This window comes from Mustela putorius, unplaced genomic scaffold (genome assembly GCF_011764305.1).
Source record: "Mustela putorius furo isolate JIRA1106 unplaced genomic scaffold, ASM1176430v1.1 tig00001680_pilon_pilon_pilon, whole genome shotgun sequence".
Taxonomy (NCBI): domain Eukaryota; kingdom Metazoa; phylum Chordata; class Mammalia; order Carnivora; family Mustelidae; genus Mustela; species Mustela putorius.
In genome coordinates this window covers 150,001-176,607 of record NW_025421840.1, presented here as the reverse complement: position 1 = coordinate 176,607, position 26,607 = coordinate 150,001, and the positions used below count along the sequence as shown (strand labels likewise).

The 26,607-nt window shown below is 36.8% G+C and overlaps 1 protein-coding gene across 1 annotated transcript in view; it reads right to left on the bottom strand.

The window, feature by feature from the left end:
- CNTNAP2 (contactin associated protein 2) overlaps window positions 1-23,846 on the bottom strand; it is a 1,133,692-nt gene extending 1,109,846 nt beyond the window's left edge. The window contains exons 1-2 of the mRNA XM_045087941.1: window positions 23,730-23,846; window positions 15,715-15,862 (exon numbers count right to left, since the gene is read on the bottom strand). Of these exons, the coding sequence (XP_044943876.1) occupies window positions 15,715-15,862; window positions 23,730-23,846 (265 nt within the window). The remainder of the gene's footprint in view (window positions 1-15,714; window positions 15,863-23,729) is intronic.
- Window positions 23,847-26,607: the final 2,761 nt, after the last annotated feature.

Genomic DNA, 26,607 nt, shown 5'->3' with positions numbered 1-26,607 from the left:
TAATTAAATTTAATTTTTTTTAAAGATTTTATTTATTTGAGAGTGAGAGAGGGAGTGAGAGAGAACGTGAGAGGGGAGAAGGTTGGAGGGAGAAGCAGATTCCTTATAGAGCTGGGAGCCCGACATGGGCCTCGATCCCGGGACTCCAGGATCATAACCTGAGCCAAAGGCAGTGGCTTAGCCGACTGAGCCACCCAGGCTCCCTAATTTAATTTAATTTTTGTGTATATGTGTTCCAAAATTCATTGTTTATGCACCACACCCAGTGCTCCATGCAATACATGCCCTCCTTAATACAACCACCAAGCTCACCAAACCCCCTCTCCCCACTCCTCCAAAACCCTCAGTTTGATTATCAGAGTCCACAATCTCTTATGCTTTGTCTCCCCCTCCAATTTTCCCTAACTCACTTCCCCTCCCCATCTCCCAGTGTCCTCCGTGTTATTCCTTATGCTCCACAAGTAAGTGAAACCATAGGATAACTGACTCTCTCTGTTTGACTTATTTCACTCAGCATAATCTCCTCCAGTCTCGTTCATGTTGATACAAAAGTTTGGTATTCATCCTTTCTGATGAAGGCATAATATCCCATAGTATATATGGACCACATCTTCTTTACCCATTAGTCTGTTGAAAGGCATCTTGGTTCTTTCCACAGTATGGTGATTGTGGCAGTTGCTGCTATGAACACTGGGGTACAGATGGCCCTTCTTTTCACTACATCTGTATCTTTGGGGTAAACACCCAGTAGTGCAAATGCTGGGTCATAGGGTAGCTCTATTTTTAATTTCTTAAGGAAATCTCCACACTGTTTTCCAAAGTGGCTGCACCAACTGCATTCCCACCAACAGTGTAATTCTATCCGTTCATCGTATTTAACTTTATTTTGTGTATACCTATAAGTTTTTCTTTCTTTAAAATTTTGGGATACAGTTTCTCCTAATAGACCAAAATATACTCTAAATCTAGGGGACGGCTTTGTTCTAGTCTCCAGCCTGATCATATCCTCTCTCTCTCTCTCTCTCTCTCTCTTTTTTAAACAACTGCTTATCTTATCCATTCCTTTTTTAAAAATTTTTTAAATTTTTATCTTTACACTCATATTACATCTTTTCATGTTTACCCTAATTTTTATATATATACACATGTGTGTGTGTATAATTTTTTTCTTTCTTTAAAATTTTGGAAAGCAATTTCTTTAAACAGACCATAATACACCCAAAATCATGTCTGTGGCTCTGTTCTATTCACCAATCTAAATAGATATATTCAATCACAAGAGGAAAGTTGGAAAGAACTCAAGTACATGGATGCTAAAGAGAATCCTACTAAAGAATGAATGGGTCAACCAGGAAATTAAAGAAGAATTGAAAAAAATTCATGGAAACAAATGAAAATGAAAACACAATTGTTAAAAATCTTTGGGATGAAGCAAAGGCAGTCATGAAAGGAAAGCATATAGCAAAGAAACCTTTCTCAGGAAAGAAAGTTCTCAAATACACAAACTAACCCTACACCTAAAAGAGCTGCAGAAAGAACAGCAAATAAAGTGTAAACCCAGTAGGAGAAGAGAAATAATAAAGATCAGAGCAGAAATCAATGAAACAGAAACCAAAAGAACAGTAGAACAAATCAATGACATTAGGAGCTGGTTCTTCAAAAAAATTAGTAAGATTGATAAACCCCCGGCCAGACTTATCAAAAAGAAAAGAGAAAGGACCCAAATTAATAAAATCATGAATGAAAGAGGAGAGATCACCAACACCAAAGGAATATAAACTATTATAAGAACATATTATAAGAACTACATATTATTAGAACTACACACCAGCAAATCTATTATAAGAACATATTATAAGAACTATATATTATAAGAAATATACACCAGCAAATCTGACAATCTGGATAAAGAAATGCATTCCTAGTGATGTATCAACTACCAAAACTGGACCAGGAAGAAATAGAAAACCTGAACATATCCATAACCAGCAAGGAGACTAAAGCACCAATCAAATGTCTCTCAACAAAAAAGAGCCCAGGGCCAGATGTCTTTCCAGGAGAATTCTACCAAAAGTTTAAAGAGTTAATACCTTTTCTTCTTAAACTGTTCCAAAAATAGAAATGGGAGGAAAACTTCCAAACTCCTTTTATGAGGCCTGCATTACCTTGATTCCAAAACCAGATAAAGACCTCATCAAAAAGGAGAATTACAGACCAAATCCCTGATGAACATGGATGCCAAAATTCTCCCCAAAATACTAGCCAATAGAATCCAATAGTACATTAGAAGGGTTATTCACCACGACCAAGTGGGATTTATTCCTGTGCTGCAAGGTTGGTTCAAAATCTGCAAATCAAATCAATGCGATATAATACATTAATAAAAGAAAGAACAAGAACCATGATACTCTCCATAGATGCTAAAAAAGCATTTGACAAAGTACAGTATCCTTTCCTGATCAAAACTCTTCACAGCGCAGGGATAGAGGGTACATACCTCAATATCATCAAAGCCACCAAAAAACCCCAATATCTTGCCATTTACAACAATGTGGATAGAACTATAGGGTATTATGCTAAGTGAAATAAGTCAATCAGAGAAAGACAATTATCATAGGATCTCACTGATATGAGGAATTTGAGAAACAAGACAGAGGATCATAAGGGCAGGAAGAGAAAACCAGAGAGGAAGAAAAACCATAAGAGACTCTTAATCTCAGGAAACAAACTGAGGGTTGGTAGGTAGTGTGGGGGGGGGAGGGATGAGGTGGCTGAGTGATGGGACATCGGGGAGGGATGTGCTATGGAGAGGGCTTTGAATTGTGTAAGTCTGATGGTTCACAGACTTGTACCCCTGAAACTAATAATACACTGTAGGTTAATAAAAAAATAAAAATTATATAAAAAAAAAAAAGATCTGAGTCGGAATCCTGAACACATTCACTGGATCATGTGGTGTCACGTAGTATTACATAGTCAAAAGAAGTGTTGTGAAAAATGCAAAACTGGGCCTTCCTCCTATCCTTAATAGTAGGCATAGAGCTCTTTGAAAAAGAAGCTGAGAAGTAGAGCAAAGCTTTATTTTACATATTTATCTCCTCTCTTTTTAGAGAGAATCAGCCTCCACATTATACCTTAAAGGTCAGTGTTTCTCAAATCTAAATGGAGTGTGTTAAACAATATGAATTTGTATTCTATTAGCAAAGCACATTCTATAACACTTCTTTTGTTTTTAACTATATATTGGCAAATGCAAAAAGCAAAGTGAACAACCATAGAAATAATACTCAGCCTGAACTGTGTGGAGGACCTAGTTAATCTGACCTTGATCCCAAAGTTAAATTCACGTTAAAGAAAATGCAAACTTATCCAAAGAAGAATACAGATCCAAGCTGATCCTAGTTGAAAAGATTTTAACTAATGCAAAGTATCAATGAATTGGTACCTAAAAACATCTTATATTTTTAAAATGTGTCAAACAAAATTGCATGATTCTCCACAAATGGCATAGATAAAAGATACAAGAATTCAGGGGTCCTTTTTCTTGCATTATTTATGCTGATAAGGTGATAAAGGAGTGTTTCTACCTACAGTATATACACAAGAGATCTATAAATGTAAGCATACTGTAATACAATGATTTTCACCCTTATCAATATAGAGTCCTGGGAAATCTCAGTATGCATGTAGCAGACACTAAAATACAGATTAAATGAAAACTAAACTGATTCTTACAATGTGTCTATTTTCTTTATTTCACAATGCTTAGCAATGTAACAACCCAATTACCAAGTGACAAGTACAATCTATACCAGCAGTTCTCACCCAGGGGCAATGTTACCCCCCAAAGGAGACATTTCTTAATGTCTGGTGTCAATTTTGGTTGTCACAGCTAGACAAGGAGTGATGCATGACTAGCATCTAATGGGTAGAGGCCAGTGATGCTGCTGAGGATTTGACACTGAACATCCTCTTGCCCCCATGCCCAGCAATGAATTATCTATCTGGCCAAAAACATCACACGTCAAGAATGAAAGACCTTGATTTATATTGATATTCACCAAAGTCAAAGTATAAGATATGATTTGTTATAAAACATTCTTTTATTTTAGAAGGAACAAGAGCAAGGATAGTGAATAAAAAGCAAATGAGCGACACTAATTATAAAGCAGGAGGCACGAATTACAAAAACAGAGTGACTAGGAAGGTCTTGGGAGAGATGTGGGAGATTCTGTCACTGTACCAAACAGCTGCAGGACAGCACAAAATGAGTCCACATTGTTGGCTGACAAAGAAGAAAACACAATGCATTTTCTAGTTATTCTATGATCTTGAATTCAAAGAACCTCCTTTGTACAACAGTTCTAAATGACTCTGTGTGATGTTTTACCTTAAATGTTGTTGAAAACTGCTCATCTGAAGAATTACAAACTTGCTTTTTGGTTGCTGACTTTTACATTGGTAAATATAATGTATTTCTGGTCAAGAAAAGCATTTTTAAAACAGATGGGCACAACTTATCTAAATTTGGAGTAGAGTTTAATCAGAGAGACTGTTAAACCATTTGTGCTCAAACAGTGAGTGACCTCAGTATATTTTTCATCTCGTCCTTTGCAACACAGGAAAACCTTGTAAAATGATTTGAGGAAAGGTACTACCTTTTCTATAAAAGCACAAGGCCATAGCAAAGGGGATTCTCCCACTCCCAAACATAATATTTGTGTTTTAAAGTAAGTATAAGAAGCCACTGCCCCATTCTCTAAATTCATTTCACATGATAAGCAAATATGGCTGACATAGCATGTTTAAAATAGTACAAAAAAGTAAATATCTGATAAGCAGGAGGTTGATAGCAGGGAAGAAAAAAAAGTTGCATGAAGCTTTACATACAGTAGATGTGACCAAGGCTAGTAATCAATGCAATCCATGTAGTGATACTAGGATTAGATGGATAAATCACATTTATACAAATAAAGGTCTTAACCAGAGTCCAATTTTACCAATAATTTCAAGAAACAAGCAATCATAAGGCTGTAGGATTAAGGCTTAAAATTAAGGTCCAGTATTATATGTATTCTGACATCTGAGAAAGTCCAGAGGGTCTCAAATGACCTAAATGCAAGTTTCCCCTATAGTACAGCTCTGCTTCCAGGGTTAAGGTCCCCCAGCCAAAAATCTTCCCTTATTTTAGGACCAGGCACAGTTTCTGCTTATTCCTGAGCATTTATGTCATGAAATATCTCCATTCAATACTTCAATGATCACCTAGCTTAGGAGTTATTTTCCAGGGAGTCATGTTCATATATCCAGAGATGCTAAGTATGTTTACCATAAGCAACCTAAAACAGGTTCATAATAGGAATGCCCAAAACATTCCATAGATAAGGACTTTCCTCCTAGAAAAATCATTTATATGGGAGCAGAGGAGGTGCAATATCAGTATCAGAATGTTTACAAAAGAGATTGGCCCAAGTTACCTGTCTTCTTCTCTTGGCTCATTCTTCCATTAACTGGAAGTGAAACGGAACAGAGAGTGGGCTCAACTCCTCCCTGTCCACCAAAACAAGCATGAAAGACTGAAAAGACTAATATAGTATTGTTTGAAGTGTAAGAAAATATTACATATATATTCTAATGAGAATAGGTGTCTGAAAAACTGTGATAATTTTTTCAAGTCTAGGTATGAAAAATCTGATACTAGTCTAATAGAAATAACATTATTAAATGTTTTTAAACGAGTGATTTTTAATTTTTAAGTGATATATCCAAATAATTTGCATTGCTGGAAGGTTTAAGTGAGCATACTAAATGATTATTTTATTATATTGTTACTTCTAATTCATGAGGGCGATAACTGCCATCTTAAATATTTGCTCTTTTCTCCGTAGCTAAGCTAATTTAAATAGGTGATAATTAAGACTAACAGCTCAAGAATAAAAGCTAATAAAAGAATCTCTTAATGTATATTTGTAGTGTTTTAAATTTTACTTCTTCCCTCACATTAACCAGGGATTGTAAGTGAAATGCTGATGGACTGCATAACTGTAATTTTGACTTTTGTATTCTTTGCAATCACCTAACATATATAAGGATTAACCTATATGTAGACAGTAGTGAGAATATCTCAGGAGCTGAGGTTCCCTGAGGAAATGCACTGTCTGAGGTTGATAAACCTCCTACACCAAAATGCAAGAAAGCTTGAGTTGTGTCATTTGCAAGCTGTCCTTAAATGAGTGTATCAGGACGACCAGACCTTCATATTGTACTGTCGGACATGTGGGACAATACTGTGCAGATGCTTTTATTGCCAAACATCTTCCCCTGTATGTTCTTACAGTGAGCACTGTGGGCCAATTTTTTAGAGTCATTAGAATCTACAAGATAATATTTCTGTAGGCCATCACTGTGATTATAAAAGTTCCCTGTGGGTGAAGAAGAAGAAAAGAAGAATTAACCAAAGGAGAGAGGCATCAAATGACAGAGAAGGAGCAACGCTTCAGATTGTTACAAAGGATTCCTAGGTCTGCAAATAACTCACTTATGCAAGTCACATAACCCTGTGGATTTTGGTTTCCTCATTAGTAAAATAAGGGATTGGGTTAGGAGGCCTCCTGGGAGCTTTTTAAAGTTCTCGTAGAGTATGCACAGGTCTCTTTGTATTAATCAAAGTACTTTATTTGTAAACCATGCTGAAGCATAGTTATTTTTCATTATTTTATTCTAATTTTCAACCAGTTATCATGCTATGTGTATGCTTTATTTTAAAATATGTATTTTTTGGAAATTATTTTATGAAAAGAATTCTGAATTAATATTTACAATACAAAATATATCCTCTCTTATCCCACAACAGAAGTGTACTGTTACTCCTGCTTCAAAACTGCAAACAGGTATGATTATATGTTATTCTCAATCAATAATTTTGGTTTATTTTTGAATCAACATTGTTGATTTTATATGTGAACTTAAAAAATTCTTGAGGGTAAATTATATTTTGTAGTAAGCAATACAATGTAAATCTAGCTCTAAATCAATGTTTAAGTAAGCATTTCTCCAAAATACGAACTAGCTGTTATTTGTGACTCTCTTGTATCTAAGGAGAAACTAACGTGTATTTGCCATGTTATCTCATTGAACAGACTCAATAGTAACTATCTCCCAAGTAAAAGAAATTACACTGGAAAAAAATAATTAAATGCTGATAGCATGCATCTCCATAGACATGAAAAATGAGAATGTAATTCTTTGTTTTTCATACCATAAATTTCCTTTCAACGCAAATGTCACGCTCAAATGTCAATCCAGAAATGAGACTCACCGAGTATCTGACTTTTGGGGTATAAAATGACAATAACTTATTATCTTGTAACACCTATGAATTTACATTGCCTAGTAAGTCAAAACCATAACACAAATGATTCAGTTTATTTTTCACCGTTTCAAAAATATTTTTTACCTGCTACAATAATCTTCAGTTACTGCATTATTATCATCAAGGTGAGCCACAATTAGATATATACAGATAATGTTTCTATTACAAAGTATTCCAATTCAAGTTTAAAATAAAAAGTACTTTGCAAAGACCTGAAGAATATATGTTCTTGAAACTAAGTTCCACTTCTCTTAGTAGCAAGAATATTTCGGTTTAACATTCCGAATTTATTTTTTATATACTTGCATACATAAGAACAGAGCATGTCCTTTATATATAACATACTACTACCATGACAATTTAAATTATCTCTCTATCATGTGTAACTTGGCTTTGATAGCTATTAAATCTATTTTCATGTTGATTTACTTTTCACACTAATCTTGATATGAAGTTCAAATTAACTAATAAGGGTATGATATTTTTCCTCTGATGATAAGCAATTTACATGTTTATAATTCATAAAGCAGCTGCATGAAATTTTGGTTTAAAATAATCTTAAATAGAAATAACATAAGGTACCAAAACAAAATTAGAAAAAGGAATACTAAATTCTTTGCTTTGTGTGACTCTTTTGGAACATTTATTGATATAGTCAGTACAACAAGTCTTTCAATGCTGTGTAGGCACCTAGAGCAACATTCAATATCATGCAAGAGAATCCTACCCTGTTCACCTAAGGAAAGAATCTACCCAGCATCAAAGGGGAATCGGTTCCCACCGAGGGAGCAGGTTAGGCCCGCATCATCTGCATCTTGGTATTAGTTCAGTTGAGCAAATTTTACTTGCATATGGTCTGATAATTGACAGGATGCCGATAATGAATACGGTGACTGCGTCTGCCCCCTCCCCAGAAGCTCACACTGTGCTGTATTCTGGAATACTTTGATACACATTTCATTGAAAATATTCACACAGTGTAATGGGAGTAAAACGAAATGTGGTTTATTCTGAAAATTCAGAGAAATCTTCCTGTTGAAAATTGCATCTGAACTGAATCCCGGAAGAGATGAGACTGAGGAGGGGAACGTGGAGAGACCTGGTGGTTGCAGAGGACATCCTGGACAAAAACATGTTCAAGAAGCACAGCATGTACTGGGAAACAGGAACAGTCTGTATTACTGGAGCACAGAGTGCAACATGGCAGTGAGGGGATGTAAGACTGCAGAGGTAACAGGAAAGGCACTATATTTCAAGATAACACCTTGAACTTTAGGCAATGTAGCACCATTAAAGTGTTTTAACCACAGGTATGACATGTTGCACTTTAGATTTAAAATTAGCAAAATGGTTTACAAATAGAATTCAATAAATCCTAATGGGATTGGTGAGTCTGTGTCGCAATATATCAATCCCCAAGCAACATAACAGATCTTTCACTTCATGTGTGTGTATTTGTATGTGTGAAAAACACAAAATACAAGTAACCAGAATCCTTTCAATTTATGCAAAATAAATATTTAATTTAAATAGGAATCACGGGTGGATTCCCAAAACTACTTATTTCTCTGCCCAGCTAAACTAATATAACAGAAATTCTTACTAGTTTTAATGAATATATATGTTCTCCAAAATTCATATCCACCCAGAAACTCCAAACACATTCATCCTTGGACATGCAGTCATTTTAATTGGTTACTTTAAAATTAGGTTGACCGAAGCTAGAGGCATCACAATTCTGGACTTCAAGCTCTGTTACAAAGCTGTCATCATCAAGACAGTCTGGTACTGGCACAGAAATATACACATAGATCAGTGGAACAGAATACAGAATCCAGAAATGGACCCTCAACTCTATGATCAACTAATCTTCGACAAAGCAGGAAAGAATGTCCAGTGGAAAAAAGACAGTCTCTTCAACAACTGGTGCTGGGAAAACTGGACAACCACATGCAGAAGAATGAAACTGGACCATTTCCTTACACCACACATAAAAATAGACTCAAAATGGATGAAAGACCTCAATGTGAGACAGGAATCCATCAGAATCCTAGAGGAGAACACAGGCAGCAACCTCTTTGACCTTGGGTATAGCAACTTCTTATTAGGGACATCTCCGGAGGCAAGAGGAAAAAAAGCAAAAATGAACTATTGGGATTTCATAAAAATAAAAAGCTCCTGCACAGTGAAGGAAACAACAAAACTAAAAGGCAGCTGACAGAATGGGAGAAGATATTTGCAAATCACATGTCTAATAAAGGGCTAATGTCTAAAATCTATAAAGAACTTATATAACTCAATACTCAAAAAATTTAAAAATCTAGTTAAGAAATGGGCAAAAGAAATGAAAAGACATTTCTCCAAAGAAAACATACAAATGGCTAACAGACACCTGAAAAAAAAAATGCTCCACATCACTCATCATCAGGGAAACACAGATCAAAACCACAATGAGATACCCCCTCACACTGGTAAGTATGGCTAAAATTAACTCAGGAAACAACAGATGTTGGGGAGGACGCAGAGAAAGAGGAACCTTCTTACACGGTGGGAATGCAAGCTGATGCAGCCACTTTGGAAAATAGTACAGAGGCTCCTCAAAAAAGTTAAAAATAGAAATACCCTAAGATCCTACTAGGCATTTATTCAAGGGATACAAAACTAGTGATGTGAAGGGACATGTGCACCCCAATGTTTATAGCCCCAATGTCCAGAGTCTGAAAGAGCCCAAATGTCCATCGGCTGATGAATGGATAAAGATGTGATTGATACACACACACACACACACACACACACACACACACACACAGAGGAATATTACTCAGCCATCAAAAAGAATGAAATCTTGCCATCTGAAACAATGAGAATGGAACTGGAGTATATTTTGCTAAGCAAAATAAGTCAGTCAGAGAAAGACAAATAGCATATGACTTCACTCATATGTGGAATTTAAGAAATAAAACAGATGAAAGGGAAAGGAAGGAAAAATAAAGTAAGATAAAAATAGAGAGGGAAGCAAATCACAACAGACTCTTACCAAAAGAGAACAGACTGAGGCTGCTGGAGGGAGGTGGGTGGGGGATGGGGTAACTGGGGGATGGGCATGAAGGAGGGCACTGAATGTTAGGAGCAACGGGTGTTATGTGCAACTGACAAACCACTAAATTCTACCCCAGAAACTAATACTATACTATGTGTTAAGTAACTAGCTATAATTTAAATAAAATCTTGAAAGAAAGAAAAAAAAATAGGTCATACTGGATAGGGTGGATTTTAAATCCCATGAGTGGTGTCTTTCTAAGAAGGCCACGTGAAGACACAGACCCCGACACACAGAGGGGAGAAGGCCACGTGAGGACACAGACCCTGGCACACAGCGGGAAGAAGGCTGTGAGAACAGAGAGGCAGACAGTGGACTGATGCACAAACAGGTCAAAGAGCATGCAGGACTGCCAGCAACCACCAGCAGTAAGGGAGGCCCATGACATAGCTTCTCCCTCTGGGCCTGCAGAAGGAATCAACTCTGCTGACACTGTGGTTTCTGACTCCTGTCCTCCCGAACTACAACAGAACAAATCCTGTTGTCTTACACTACACAGTTTGTGGTACTTCGCTATGACAACCCTAGGAAACTGACACATACACACCACAGCACCTCTTGCTGAGGCAGCATGGTCGTAGTGAGTATCAGTTTGTGGTCCCTATGGAAGACAATCTCATTTGCACAGCATGAAATGAACAAAACACTGTCCTTTTGTTTGTATTTGGCTTTTTTGTTTGTATTTTGTTTGTATTTGGCTTCTCTCGATACTTTTTCCTGCCCTAGTATGGTGCTTACTTTCCACCAGGATTTGCATTGGGTAGTATCCCAATGCAATATCCAACCCAATATCGAGGCTTTATTAATTACTCATTCAAATTGAAGGCATATATGAAAACTAGTTTAGTTGTGTGTATCTTGGTATCCCAAGGCACTGACTTTACTCTTACGAAGACTCTGGTTAAAAGCTCATACAGTATTTATAGTCAAAAATGCTCACGTCAATCAGGACATTGTACTGGGCTTGTGTAAAATGAATCTTGGGAGTACTGCAGCCATAAATGATTTTTAGAAATTATTAGACTGAGACTTCTCCCTTCTGCTTCATGTAGTCTCTCCGGTACACAGTAAGAAGATTAGCATCGGTGTTTTGGGAGAAGGTTTACTGAGTCAGAAGATGTGGGGAATATCACTAAGTTTTAAAAATAACAGCATGCACTTCTTTCAACTAAACTTGAGGGAAAACCAAATGTACAGGGAACACAATAATTTAAAATGAGTTTAGATTCATTGAAATTAGAACTCCGATGAGTCTCAAGACCAGTCGGGAAATACCAACAGGAGAAGCCCTAAGGCTTCAAATAAGTGGCCTAGAACTAACCTTCTCCACCTGGAATAGAGTGAACTTTCTATCCGCAAGCTTGAGAAATACCGAACTTCTCAGACGGCAAAGTGGCCACGGAAGAACTCCACAGAGGAGAAATGACGAGCACCAGGCGGACGGCAGCAGCCCGCGCCTCCAACGGAAGCACTGCTCCTGCTGACATCCTGCCCTCTGCAGCCCTTTCCGCAAACTTAGAAACAGAGGAAGGGCACTCCCATTCCCTGATCTGCAACTTCAGGACAGACCTCAGATAAGTCTTCCAAGGGGTTTTTAGAAAGATGAGAGAATTCATTTCTCTCTCCCACAGGAGTGATCGAAGCCTAATTTCTCCTTGCTGGGACCCTAGCATACAGAGTACTGCTAACTCCTACGAGGGCAAAATAAAAGGGTGTATCTGATTTTTCCCCTTCAAAGATCCATGATTCTTTTTCTCATTGAAAAGGCAAAGTCTTTGACATAGTATTTCACTAAATTAAAAACAAACAAACAAACAAACAAAAACAAAAAGCAAAAACAAAATCAGAAGGCCATCTTCTAAGGGCCTACACTAGGGCAGGTAAACTTAAACATCAGTAGCTTTAGGAAAGTTGTCCATCACAAATATTTTTAACGCATATTTTTCTTAGTATAAACATGTATTTCTCTTGGAAAATACATAAATACAATTTGGGTTCTTCAAAAATAGATAAATAAAAAGAATCTGATCTGGACATTAGTTACAAAAATGGCCCAGTTGGGGATCTTGTTAAAGAAATGACTAGTCATCAACTCTTTGACAATAAAAACTGTGTCTGGGCTATTAAATCATTGTTCACCAAACTAAGGGAAAAAAATCAGAGAATGCCATTTAAAAAATAAATGTTGTAGGTTCTTTAAACTATAAAAGAACATGGAAGAAAAATAATAAGCAGACTTTTGGTTCTCCTAATCTACACCAACCAATATGGTAGTCAGCAGTCACACTATGTAAATTCAAATTCAAGTGAATTAAAATTAAACACAATTTAAAATGAGTTTCTCAGTTATCTCAGCTACATTTCAAGTTCTCAACAGCCAGATGTGACCAGCAGACTCCAGCAGGTCAAGGACATTCACATCTTTGTTTAAAGTTCTACTGAAGAACACGGCTCTAGAGCTATGTTTGTACCTTTTCTCCCCCTAAAATGATATTGATACGTCTATGGTTCCTAGTCCCTGCTGTACAAAGTACCCCAAACCTGTTGGCTTAAAACAACAGCTCTATTCTCTCACAGTTTTGGAGGCCAGAAGTCCCAAATCAGTTTCACTAGATTCAAATCAACGTGTCAGCAGGACCTCAATTCCTCCAGAGGCTCCAAGGAGAATCTTCTCCTCCCCTCTTCCAGCTTTTGGAGGCTGCTGACATTCCTCGACTTATAAAAGTATCACTCGGTCTCTGCGCCCTGGTCCCAGTGCCTCCGTTTTCCTGTCTGTGAATTCTCCCTCTGCCCACCACTCACAAGGACAGAACCCATGTACGTAGAAGCCCCCTGGATAATGCACGATACTCTCCCCACGCCACAATCATTACATTGGCTGTGGGAGTGTGAGTTGATAATAAGCACTGCAGAAAAGAATTTTGTCATTACTGACAAAAATTAAACATACATATATCCTAACTTGGTATTGTTCTTCCTAAGGTGACATCCATGAGGAGTATTTATAGCAATTCTATTAAAATAGCCAAAAATGGAAATAATTCAAACATTCATTAACATAAAATGAATTGATGATTATAGGATATTCATACAATAGAGTAACAGCGTCAATGAATATAATCAAATACCTTAAATAACAGTGTGGATAACTCTTACAATTATTATTCTGAAGAAAAGAACTCAGATGGGAAATGATGTATACTTCAGGATTCCATTTTTGTGAAACTAAAAAAAAAATGTAAAATTAATCTATGAGGATAAAAATCAGGTGAATTTCTACCTTGAAAAAGCAGCAGTGACCGGGAGGGAAGCCAGGTGTCAATAGGATTATTTTATTGACTTGGTGATGGTTACATCATTGCTCATTTTGTTGGAATCAAGGAGTAGGGAAATAGAACAGTGGCCGTGAGCTCTAGCATTGTACCAGACTCACTGGTTTTCCTCTCAGCTCTGTCATTCAGGCGATATGCCTCTGGTGTATTTTAACTCTCACTATTTATATCCCGATCAATACTACTATATTAGTTGTTCCACCTGATCTCTCATGTAATGTTTTCCTTATTCACCGTGGTATTACTAACATTCACCATATTTCATGACACATAAAATGTGCTATGTAATTATTAATAAATTTCATACATCATGGTTTCTATGAAGAGCATTATACATTTTTCATTTACTGAACATGCTCCCGAGAAAATCCATCTTGCAGAGGAAAATACCACATTTTGTCTTGGCCTTCCCAATGTGCTGATACTTAGAATATGTGTGAACACAGAATTCTTTTATCCATAATGCCCAGACCACTTACAGAGAACCCAGATTTATGTTAAGGCTCATTTTAGGCTTCTCCTAACAAGTTAACTCTTCCACCTGAAGATCTACATTCTGCTGAAGAGCTATATTTCTCTGCCTCTCTAGTCGTTGTATTTGCTATAATAAAGTGATGACCGAATAAAATAAACACCTGGAGAACTTTTAAATGATCTCCATGGCCCCTCTGTAGCAACCACTTCAGTTTGCACGTAACAATATTGCTCATGAATAAATAAATACAATTTGGTTATCACAACAGCTACTATTTCCACACCAATCTCTGTAACTGATTTCTACAGAGGTGAAAGTTTTATATATATATATTTTTTTATTATAAACTACTAAATGTTTGGTTAATTTTAAAAAGCTTGCCAATAGGTCATTTGCCATCCTCTGGTTGTAGTGAACTTTTATTTTTACGTATCTGTAGGAGAGGTAAGGGAGAGTCTGATGGTAGACACCTAGGAAGAGGGAAATATTTTATCACAGAATTCATATTCTAAAGCCAGCATTTGCAAATCATGTATTTGCCGATTGAATCTCTACTACCTAGTGGCCTCAACACACCTCAAACAATCTCTAAAGTAATTCTGTGTTGGAACTGCTCTCATAGAAGCAAATAAGCAAAGATAGATCTTCGGTAGATAAATCCATCATCAAAGTTGGCCTGTAAGAAATTCCACAGATGGAAGTTTGAAAGAAACTAAGGTCACAGTCAAGAAGATGGGGAAGAGAAGGACAGGCAGATGAGCGGGCTATAAAGAAGAGAGACAGAAGAGAAGGGAAGGGAAACAAGCACTACTGGTAAAAATGAGTAGAAACAAGACAGCACCTTATTCACCGCTGTAATCCCCCAAAATCCATATATTAAAATCACCAGACATCTATACAATGGATCTAAGAAATAAATAAGAAAAAGAACTTAAAACATGATTAAAAGAAAATCATCGTTTTAGGGGACCAAGGCAATTTTTTAAAGGAGCAAATAAAACTTACAGACATATAAAATATCCTTGACATTAAAATTTAGTGGTTAGCTTTAAAATAGTAAAGGGTGAAACTGATGAGAATTGGCAGGGAATTCTCAAGAATATATCCAAAATCCATCACATCACATCACATCAGATGTGATGGATAATAATGTAAGTTTCTACTTTTTAAATATTGCAGAAGACTTCAGGCAACTTACTTAATAAGCTTTGTCGTTTTAGTCTACGGAACAAAAATCCTTTGCTAAAGGTATTTGTATGTGTTTCTGTGTAAAGATGTAAAAATATATTTAGAACATAGAGATAAACTTACATATTTATATATAAAAACAAGGCAGTTTATTGTCAGAGAAAGCAAATAATGTTACATAATCAAAAATAAATCACTAATTAAATGAAAATGACAAAATCCACCATAGATTTCAACAGATACTCACAGTAAGAACAGCCATAGACCTCAATTCTGAGCCCAATGCGGCCTTCTCCATTCCAGTCCAGGGGCACGATGCGCACATAGCGGGCGATCACTGGATGCTGTAAATCATGACGAACCACACTATCAGAGTTGATGTTCCCAGGAAATGCCTGGAAAAAAAGAAAAGGGATTTAAAAATTAAAGAACAACATCCTTTGGAAACAACCACGTTCTCTGTGTGCTAAGATAAATGTAAGTTTTCTTCTCCAATGGCAGGGTTTTATATTTTCTACTATAAACAATTCGAACAAAGCTACCATACTTCCTTTATTTGAAAACAAGTCTGGTTTTAAACGAAAACTAGGCCAAAATTTCTATGTGTCCTTATGAAGGTGAAAAACACACATATTAGAAGAATGAAACACTACACGGAATCCACTGCAGTATCCAGTAAATATTTAAATTACAAGTTCTCATATTTTACATTTAAATTATAGTTTTTCAGCCTCCAACCATATTTCTTGCTTTTTTTAAAAAAATTAATTTATTTATTTTCAGAAAAAACAGTATTCATTATTTTTTCACCACACCCAGTGCTCCATGCAATCCGTGCCCTCTATAATACCCACCACCTGGTACCCCAACCTCCCACCCCCCCGCCACTTCAAACCCCTCAGATTGTTTTTCAGAGTCCATAGTCTCTCATGATTCACCTCCCCTTCCAATTTCCCCCCAACTCCCTTCTCCTCTCTAACTCCCCTTGTCCTCCATGATATTTGTTATGCTCCACAATGTTATGCTCCACAAATAAGCATAATTGTGTTATGCTCCACAAATATGCTCCACAATTATTAGCTCCACAAATAATTATCAAAACCATATGATAATTGACTCTCTCTGCTTGACTTAATTCACTCAGCATAATCTCTTAAATCTCTCCGCATTACCTTCCCGTGCCACCATTAGAAATCTGAACTTTCAACATCAGTTAGATTAAAAGAACAAATGAATACATTGTGCAAATAGCCAGAGTTTTCTACCTTTTATTAGCATGAACACATTTACGGAGTTTACGAGTTGGTCAGAAATGTATCCATTCCAGATTTCTCATTTACAGAGGATGTGGTCAAATCAAAAGCATGATTTCCCATGAACCTTATTTACATTGAGAACTTCCCATTGTCTTATGTTTTTTCAGCAGAGAACAAATGGATTTCCTTCAGCCATGGCTATCATTCATTCAGGAAACATTTGTAAAACATCTATATTCCATGGTAAGTATAGAACAAGATAATATGGGGACATAAGATACCTAGAGCCACAGACGCTATACTCCAAACAATCACAATCTAATAGGGAAAATGTCAGCATAAAATTCTAATTAAAGGAAGATATAAAGAAACAGACAATCATAATTTAGAAAATATAATTCAAATAAATGAGAAATGTATGTCTGTTTTATTTTAAACATTAGCAGTTTTAATTTCATACATACATTCTAGCTCTTTCTATATTAGATAACTTGAATTTTTGTAATGTTGTATCCCATGTGCCCTCCTCTTTTATATTTGCTTATATGATCTCTTAAACACTGAAATAAAAGTTTTAAGAAGAAAACTGCCCTTTTTTTAATCACACACACAAAAAACCCCCACAACATAAGCACCATATTACATGGCTAATTTGTTGTCTTCTTGACCTGAGGCTTTGAATTTGCTTCTGTATAAAAATAGTAGTTCTAGCTTTAAAAAATTATTTGTAACAGTTTTTTAAACACACAAAATTGATAAGAAGCACAAAAGACATGCTTTTGAGGAAAAGTACATAGCAGCTTTGAAGCAGGACAACACACATGGCACTGCCCTGAATTTGTGGTTGCCGGTTTGTTACCTGATGGGCACTCCTCACACTCTAGCCTCCAAACACAAAATGTTCAGTGTAAGACCTAGTAATATAGGGCTCAGAAGGAAACATTTCCTCAGGATTAATACTATTTTCTATAACATATAGACATCCCAGTAACCTACATGAGGGTAAAATTTAGTCTAAAGGATGTATGGTTGCGTATCTGAAAACTGGGATGGTCTCTGCGGATGATCCTGTTGAGCCCTCTGGGGTTTTCCTCATCCTTAGCTGCATCTGCCTTTGTAGAATGGGCCACACCTACCTTCAAGCCCACAATGAGCTTTAAGTCATGAATGTTAACACTGAGAGCATCTTCTTTGTATCTTACTGACAAAATTTGATCAGGAAAACCAGCAAAAGATTTTTTTTTTAAGTTATTTTTCTATCCAGGCTGTAGCTTTATAAAGATGCCAGGAATGTATTCTATTAAACTGTGGTTGCATTTTAATACCACTATTGGTTGTTCCGGCCGCAAAAGTAATATGGGTGAGGATCCCTGACCAAAATCACTGGAATTAAATCCTTACAGCATTTAAATTAATCTAAAATACATCTTAAATATTACTCAGTAAAAGCCACCAAACAATTTATCTTGAGGATGTGCTTGCTGTAGTGCTTGGTGATGATATATAAATACTAACAACAACAATACCAAGTAACTCTTTGGGAGCACTATCTCTGAGACATCTGTAGTTTTTTGAGGCCTAAAAGAAAACAAAACACAACACTCTTCTGTGTTTCCCCTCTACTCCAAAACTTCACTCTGACACCAAATGCATGAGTTTTCCTACATATTAAGAAATTCTCCAATTCTCCATGGATACTAGCTGGAGGTCCTATAATTTAACGCAATTCTGACACTGCGTACCTGGAGATAGAGTCAGATCCCACAGGTTAGGGAGCGGGCCCAGAAGACCAACCCATTTCAGATGCCTATCTCAATTCTGCCTCTGAAAGACCAGCTAAAAGTAGATTCCCATGACCCCCTTATCAAGTCTGACCCTTTGCTAGAATAGCTCACAGAACTCAGAAAACCAGTTTACTACCATATTACTGTTCTATCATAAAAGGATACAACTCAGCAACGGCCAGGCAGAAGAGATGCACAGAGCAAGGTATGTGGAAAGGGCTTCCAAACCTTCTCCAGGGGTGCCACCTCCCCCAGTCCTCTACATATTCACCAGCCCAAAATACTTCCCAACACCAACTTCAGAGACTTTTAGGGAGGTCTCATAATGCAAGAAAAATCATTAAATCACCGGCCATTGATGATTAAACTCTCCAGAGGTCAGGATGGTTCAACTGTTAACCACCCCCACCCCCTTTTTGTGATTATATCTCGGGGCTTTCCAAAAATCACCTCTAGTATAAACTCTGGTGTGGCTCAAAGGAGCTTATTATTTTTTTTAAAAGAAATTTTATTTATTTATTAGACAGAGAGATCACAAGTAGGCAGAGAGGCAGACAGAAAGAGAGGGGGAAGCAGGCTCCCCACTGAGCTGAGAGCCCAATGCCGGGCTCCATCCCAGGACCCTGGGATCCTGACCTGAGCTGAAGGCAGAGGCTTTAACCCACTGAGCCACCCAGGCGGCCCCAGGAGCTTATTATGAATAACAACAACAACAACAACAACAAAATCCATTTCACCTTTATTGTACATATCACTTAGGAAACTACAAGGATTTGAGGAGCTGTGTGCCAGGAAAGATGGACAGAGAACAGAAAATATATTTCTTATAAATCACATTAGCACAGGCCTAAAATAATATGAAAAAAGTTGCAAAAGGCAGTATTAAAAGAAACTGCAAAAGTGGACAATACAGGTAATAATTTCAGTAATATCTGGAGCTTTACGAAAACGATCTAATCAGGCAAAAAGGAAAGAAACCGACTTCAGCTGGACAGGAGGGCAGAACGGTGTCTGGGAGATGCAAATAAATGGAGGAGGAGCAGAGAACAGGTTATTCCTGGTGCAGAGAAGGAACTCAGGTCTGAGGCTTCAGACTTAATGCGACTCAATTTTAGCACTTGTGCTGACATGATTCATTCATTCACTGATCCATTCATTGATCATTCACTCAGGGAACAGCTAGGAGCACAATATATTGTTCAAATCACTGGGGTTACAGGAGTAAACAATACAGAGTTTCAGTTTTCATGGCATTTAGGTATTAAAGTACATAACTGGATAGCTAACAAATAATAAATATTTAATGACTGTGTGTATATACATTACTGACATGACATTACATAATATGTGTATGTTGTTACATATTAAATTACATATACAGAATACAATACTGAGCATACCTTGCATGTTTGGGGATAATAAGGAAACCAGGGCTTTTGGAACACAGTGAAAAAAGGAAGAACAGGGTAGAAGATGTTGGGAGGGGTGGAGACCACAGCAGACAGGACTGTAAACCATGACCATGTTGAACATTTCATTTTAAGCGTACCAGAAAGAAATCCATTGGAGGGTTTTAAGCAAAAAAAGTTACGCATCACTGTTAAGATCAGGGTCATTAACACCTCCTCCCTGAATACAGTGAAGTTCCTAGAAAAACAGAAGACAACAGCATAACATAAATTACAGAATCATATAGGATAGAATGATCTAGTGACCAGTATTCCTGAGCAGCGGGGTGCTTCGGGGAGAAGGAAAGAACAGTGGTGCAGCAGTGAATCCGGAAGAGAAGAGACAGGAAACTTACTACAACCTGGATCCCAAATGCACCACATGTGAGGAGAGAAAACAAAACAGAACCCAGAACTACTGGGAATGAGGCTTTCCTTCCACTAAACTCCTGCTGGTCATTCTGCTATTATAAAGGCATGGATGTCAGAAAAAGACAAAGTAGGCACATCTGTGGAAACAGCATTCCAGCATCTAAATCCAGAACATGCTGAAGAAAACCTCTGGGCTTTCTCAATATTTGCCTAGTTTCCTCATTTTTTTAAATTTTTTTAAAGCAACTGAATAAATACCGATAAATACAAAGATACCTGAATGGAAAGATAATTAGTGAAGATTTAGATATATTGCATGTGAATTTCATCATCACACTGAAAGGTCACACATCGAGAATTTCAGATGTTTCAGCTAGTTGTGTTTTATTGAAGTTGAGCTTCGTGGAGAGGGCATATGTATTATTTATGAACAAATGCATGTCATATGGTATTTTCTCCGGTGTTCACAGCATCAGTAAATTGTGCGTTTTGCACTTCTTTTCATTTCCAAGCATTGCTATTTAAGCCATTATTTTAATTGGAGTTTAAAACTTTTCAGAAGAGTGTAGGTGTTACCAATCACTGCCTTGAATATAAAGGCATGAATATGTATGAAATGTCTCCTTTTATACAGCAGTATTTGGAAAAGTTAAATACAGAAAGAGGTACAACCATTGATTTAATAAAAACAACATCTAATATTTATATATCACTTTATTATTTAAAGAGTCCTAGTACATGTTGTATTGTTTGCACCTCCTTAAGTTTGGTAGGGACGGACTTTTTTCAAATCAGGAAATTGAGTCTCAGAGAACTTACAGGATGTCTGTCAAAGAGCTTAGTAAGGGCAAGCTGGGCAAAGTAACAAGCTTGGCAGGCATCCCTACACTGAGTTTGGTTTGAGAATAAAATTTTCAGTTGGGAATAAAGGTTTTTGTATTTAGGAACAACACATTTTATTTTTGATATTTGATACTGCATATTTCAATATCAAATTTGAAGTCTGAGAATTCTTATCATACCACATTCTGGATGTACATTTGATTTCTGGCTCATTTACTATACAGCATATTTGCCTGCATACTCTATTTCTCTCTTCAATTTTATTTGAACAAACTTTGACAAAAATTAGAATTTTATTTTCTTACACTTTTCCCCCCAAAAATGCTCCCATTGTGGTCACTAACGAAAGCCCCTCTGCAGCTTTTAATAGAAATAATTAAAGAGTTTGAATGACAGGTTTTACTAAAAAAAAAAGGCTGGTCTGCTGTAGTGCACACTTCACTTAACAATGAGTACTCTGCCATAAGTCTTTAAAAGAAGCATCTCTTTTCAAATAATTTGACTCTTTCACACCCACTGGTGGTTTTTCAGATAGATGCAAAAAGAAAGAATTATCAAGGTAAAAACATTCAGCTGATATTTACAAAGTCTTTAAGAACTGGAAATATGCATGAAAAATTGAAAAATTACAATGAATTTACATCTTTCCTGAATGAAACAATATGCTTTAAAATCCAACCTATGGAAAAATGTCACAGAGTAATCCATGTTTTGTGGATACATGAAAACAACCGACAAATTCATCGTTAAGACTGAAAAATCAATCACAGAAGCTTGTGAATTATAAGTCATCCCTATTAAATCTCTTTTACTGGCTGTGAGTTCTATATATGCTTAGAAGGTTAGGGTTTGGGGGGTTTTTTTGTTTGTTTTGGTTTTTTTGTAACTAACATAGCATTTATGTAACTCGGGAGGCTTTAAACTTAGTAAAGCTAAGAGCAATATAACTTAAAACCTGTGCTGCTACTTGAGAGTGACTGTCCTACAAATTACTAAACTTCATAGAAGAGGAGGTAGGGGCAGGGGTGAAACAGGTGCTGGCGATTAAGGAGGGCACTGGTCATGTGGAGCACCATGACCTACAGAAATTACTGAATCCCAGGTGTTGTACAACCTGAAAGTAATAGGACACTGTATGTTAACTAACTGGAATTAAAAGAAAAACTTAAAATACAACAAAGAGTTAGAATTTTTTAAGAAAACATAGGGTGAGTTATTCAGAATGCTAACTGTATAATCTAAATATCGTTAGAGTTTTAATAACTAAAAATTCCCCACCATGTGGCACAGAACATTTTCTCTAGCTGAAACAAGAGTTCAGATGGCCTGACACAGGAAAGGTACACTTTTTCTGTAAAATTCCAAACAGTTAATATTTTGGGCTTAGCAGACTGCATACCTCTCAGTCCCATATCCTTTTTCTTCGTCTTCCTTTTTATTTTAACAACACTGAAACAATGTCAAAACCATCACAGCTCACAGACTTTAAAAGAACAGAGACCAGAGTTAGCCCAGGGGCTATACCTGCCAACCCCTCGTCTAAGAGAATCTTTCAAATAGATAAATCCTCCCCTCAATTCCAATAGGATGCAAAAGTCTAAAATCATAGAAAAACCTTTCCACAACTTGGCATTTAAAAACCAATAAACTTTGGGAAAGCATTTTGTCATTCCTTGAACCATAGAATTTATCAGACTGGACGAAAATATATAGGGATTTAGAAGTATGCTGTGTGTGATGCATGAAGTAAAATTTCCCTCAAATTCACTATTATGGGGTCTGAAGTGTAACTTATGAAGTATTTTATGAAGAGAATAAGTATATTTGGTCCTCACTTAAACCTCACCTTTCAGGAAACCTAAAATAAGGGACCACAAGCTTCTATAGTAAATGAGTGAGAATGTATATCTTAGGGCAGAGGTTTTGCTTAAGACAAAATAATATGTGTCTGAAACACACAGCTATTGTGTAAGTGAGCCTAGGAGGAGTTCTTAGTGCTACTGCCAACAAGTCTCCTAGGTGGGAAACTCTGTGAGAAAAACAACAACACAAGAATATTTCCTAATGTGAGAGATCTTAATTTCTTAAACCATAAAATACCTCTGCTGCAACAAAAGCACATATTGATTTTTTTCCTTAAGTTGATGTCATAAACCTTTGATCACTATAATCACTTTTCTTTAAGTGGAATTTTACTTGTTGCTGGATTTTAAATTTTATTTTCCCCATGCTAACAATTTACATCAAAATATAGAAATAGATTTTCCATTCTGCAGCCTTGATGTGAGTCTCCAGGTCTGGTTACACTGCACGCTGAGGCAAGAAGAAAAGAAGTATTTTCGTAAATACTGCCTCTGTTACACTCCAGATCCGGGTTTGTCACCTGAACTTTCTTGTCATCGTTTTCATCCGGCTGTACAAACATGCCTGGCAAGACTTGGCTCAGATGTGCTTCCTGAAGTTAAGCATATCCCCTGACCCTCACCCCTCCATCCCCCAGTATTCCACAGGGATCCTCAGAACACCCTGTACTTACTCTCTGCGCTCAGCTGAAATTACTTCATTGTGTAATTCATCATCCACTGTAGGCCAGCTTTGAAGTCTGTGATCAAACCTCTGGTCCACCACTATATCTGATGGCCCTCCACAATGGTCGGTGTCCGAGGACTTATCCATTTATAATCCGATTAAATGAATGAATAAAAATGACCATCCCCTAACTCCCACCTCTTCACATTTCACAGCTCTTGTTATTTCTGGATGTACCAAAGCCAGTGCAGTACCCAGTCATAGTAAATAAACCACGTTTGATACTATCCTACAGAAGAAAAAGAAAAAGCATGCTAGTCTGATTCAAGACCCTAGGCAAATCAACAGTGTTTTCCCAAAGGTACAGATGGTATTATCGTAATATGTAAAGTCGCCAGGCGTCGCAGAGATCATACAGAAAAAAGGAAATGGTCATGCAAAAATCATGTCAAAATCAGGGAACAAGTAATAGGAGAAAGGTGAGAATTGACACAAACATCAAATCTCAGATGTTCACACAGATAATTCACTTGAGCTCTGCTGAAAACATACTCTTTTTGGGTTATAAAACCATCGCGACATGGTGTGTGGCAAATGCTAAAACACTCTCTGTAAGTGAGCAGTAATACTTCCTCTGAGCATTTCTGCTCTTGACTCAACTAGAAAGGTCTTACCTTTTTCGTTTTGCCAAAGTCACAAACAAAGTTTAGAAGTACTTTACCAAAAGAACCATCAATTAAGAATCATGGTATAAGAACAATACTATCACTTGGAAAAACAATAAGGTAAAATATTTTAAAATCTAGTTCTTCAATTTCTTTCCCTTTATTTCTATGGGAATCACATGATGACAGCATTCTAAGGTTTTACCCTTTGTGCTCAACTGTTCTCAGCCTACCACAGTTTATTTAGCTACGCTTCTGTTAAGAGATTCCAGGGCAGTGTCCAGTTTTCTACTATTATGAATGAAATTGCTGTGAACATGTGTATAAAATGCATACGGGGAGAATTTCTGACTCACAGAGTAGATACGTGCTTAAATTTTTAAGACATTGTCAAACTTTTTCTCCGTGTTTATAATATATCTACATGTAGTTTCAACTGCATCAGAGAAATCTCTACTGCATCTTCCTTTGTCTCCTCTCTACTGTATATGTTCTATAACGTAAAGTCGTTATTTTCACATTTATATTGACTTTTCTCTCCAAACTTCCCTAAAATTTTCTTCTTCATCCTACACGCCAAGCCACAAAAAAGGATGAAGATGATTAGATAAGTGCTACCCGTTATCTGTATTTGTCGATATTTGAAATAAACACACAAAGTAAGAAAAACAAAGGCGGTGTTACCAAGCTTAACAGTGTTCAAAGGGAGCATGACTGACAGAAGTCTGGACATGGAAACGTTTGAAAGATGCAGAACGGACGGGACACCATGGATAAAATCCATCCTTCATGTAATGAGTCAGGAGACCTATCCAAAGCTCCACAGAACAGCCAACCCACTTACTAGTATTAGAAGCAACAAAAGGAACAAGTAGATAATTTAAAATATTTGATATCATTTCTAAAAGCAGACCAGGTATGGGGAAACGTTAGCTAACTACAAACTGATCTATCAAGAAGTCAGCACTGGTTACTGGGGTGGGAACTTTTGCTATTTAAATGAAATTTTTTGGTAATATTTGATTAAAAATACTTATCCATACACTACTTTGATAAAGACGAACCAGAATATTTTTCTGTGGGATTGTAGCTGAAACTCTGGCTTTAGGATTCCTGGCATACTACACAGATGGAGACATATCAGGTGTGAGGTTCATCTTGTCTGTAAAAATAAAATCTAACTAGCTGCTTAAAGAAGCATAAGACTCCTGGTACTGAGCCCAGAAAGAAATTTCTCAAATGAGTCCTCTTGTAAAAGGAACCATGCTACACAATAAACAAAGTGTTCAGTGACATCTGTATAAGAAGATAACAACAAATCTCATAGGAGGTTTCTTACAGTTTCCTTCAATGTAGCTCCATGGAAAAAAATGCCAAAACACAATTCAGTAAACAAAATTTTACAATGGTAATCAAGACTTTCAATGCAGGTATTCTGCTCTCTGCTGACTGGCTTAATCTAGAAATAGTTCAGAGTATCTAGAGAAATGAATGGATTGGATTGCTTTGCCTTCAGATTATCCTCTGTAAACCCTGTTTTCTCAAGTATTTGATATTTCAATGGCAATGAATTTGAGAATATACTTGGAAGTACCCAGAGTATATCTCTTTCTAAATGTGGAACCAAATGCTTTCATAAACATAAGATTAAGTATTATTCAGAGTGAATATCAGTATTAGCAAAGTAAATCACCGTAGGAAACAAAGGTAAAAGAAAAAAAATTAAACTTCCTCACTCTCTACAGCCTACTGGCAAATCCCTGAAACAAGCAGTGACCTTGGGAGCTCACCTGTCTTGATGATGACACTTTGCTAAGGCCAAAAGGCAATCTCAGTTTAACATTATCATGACCCCCCCGCCCCAGGATCCTCTAAGTCTTCTTTAACATATAAAAATTTTAAATATAAAAATTTAACATATAAACGTCCTTTAACTTTACACACACACATACCTGCCCCCAAGACACATGCTAGGAATCATCCTCCAAGTGTAGGGCCCACTGATATACATCTGAAGGGTCTCATGAACAATGTTTTATCAGATGATAATAAATTACCTTTTCCCAACAATAGCCAACCCCCTCAAAGGTCCTGGAAACCTTACTTCCAAAATTCCTTAGAGATTCAGGTTATCTCCCTAACCCCCTCCCAACATGAAAGTAATTAATCAGTCCCCTATCAGAGCCCCAGTGCAGCTCCTTCTGCCCACGGGCACTGCGCCTGTGCTTTAATAAAAACACCTT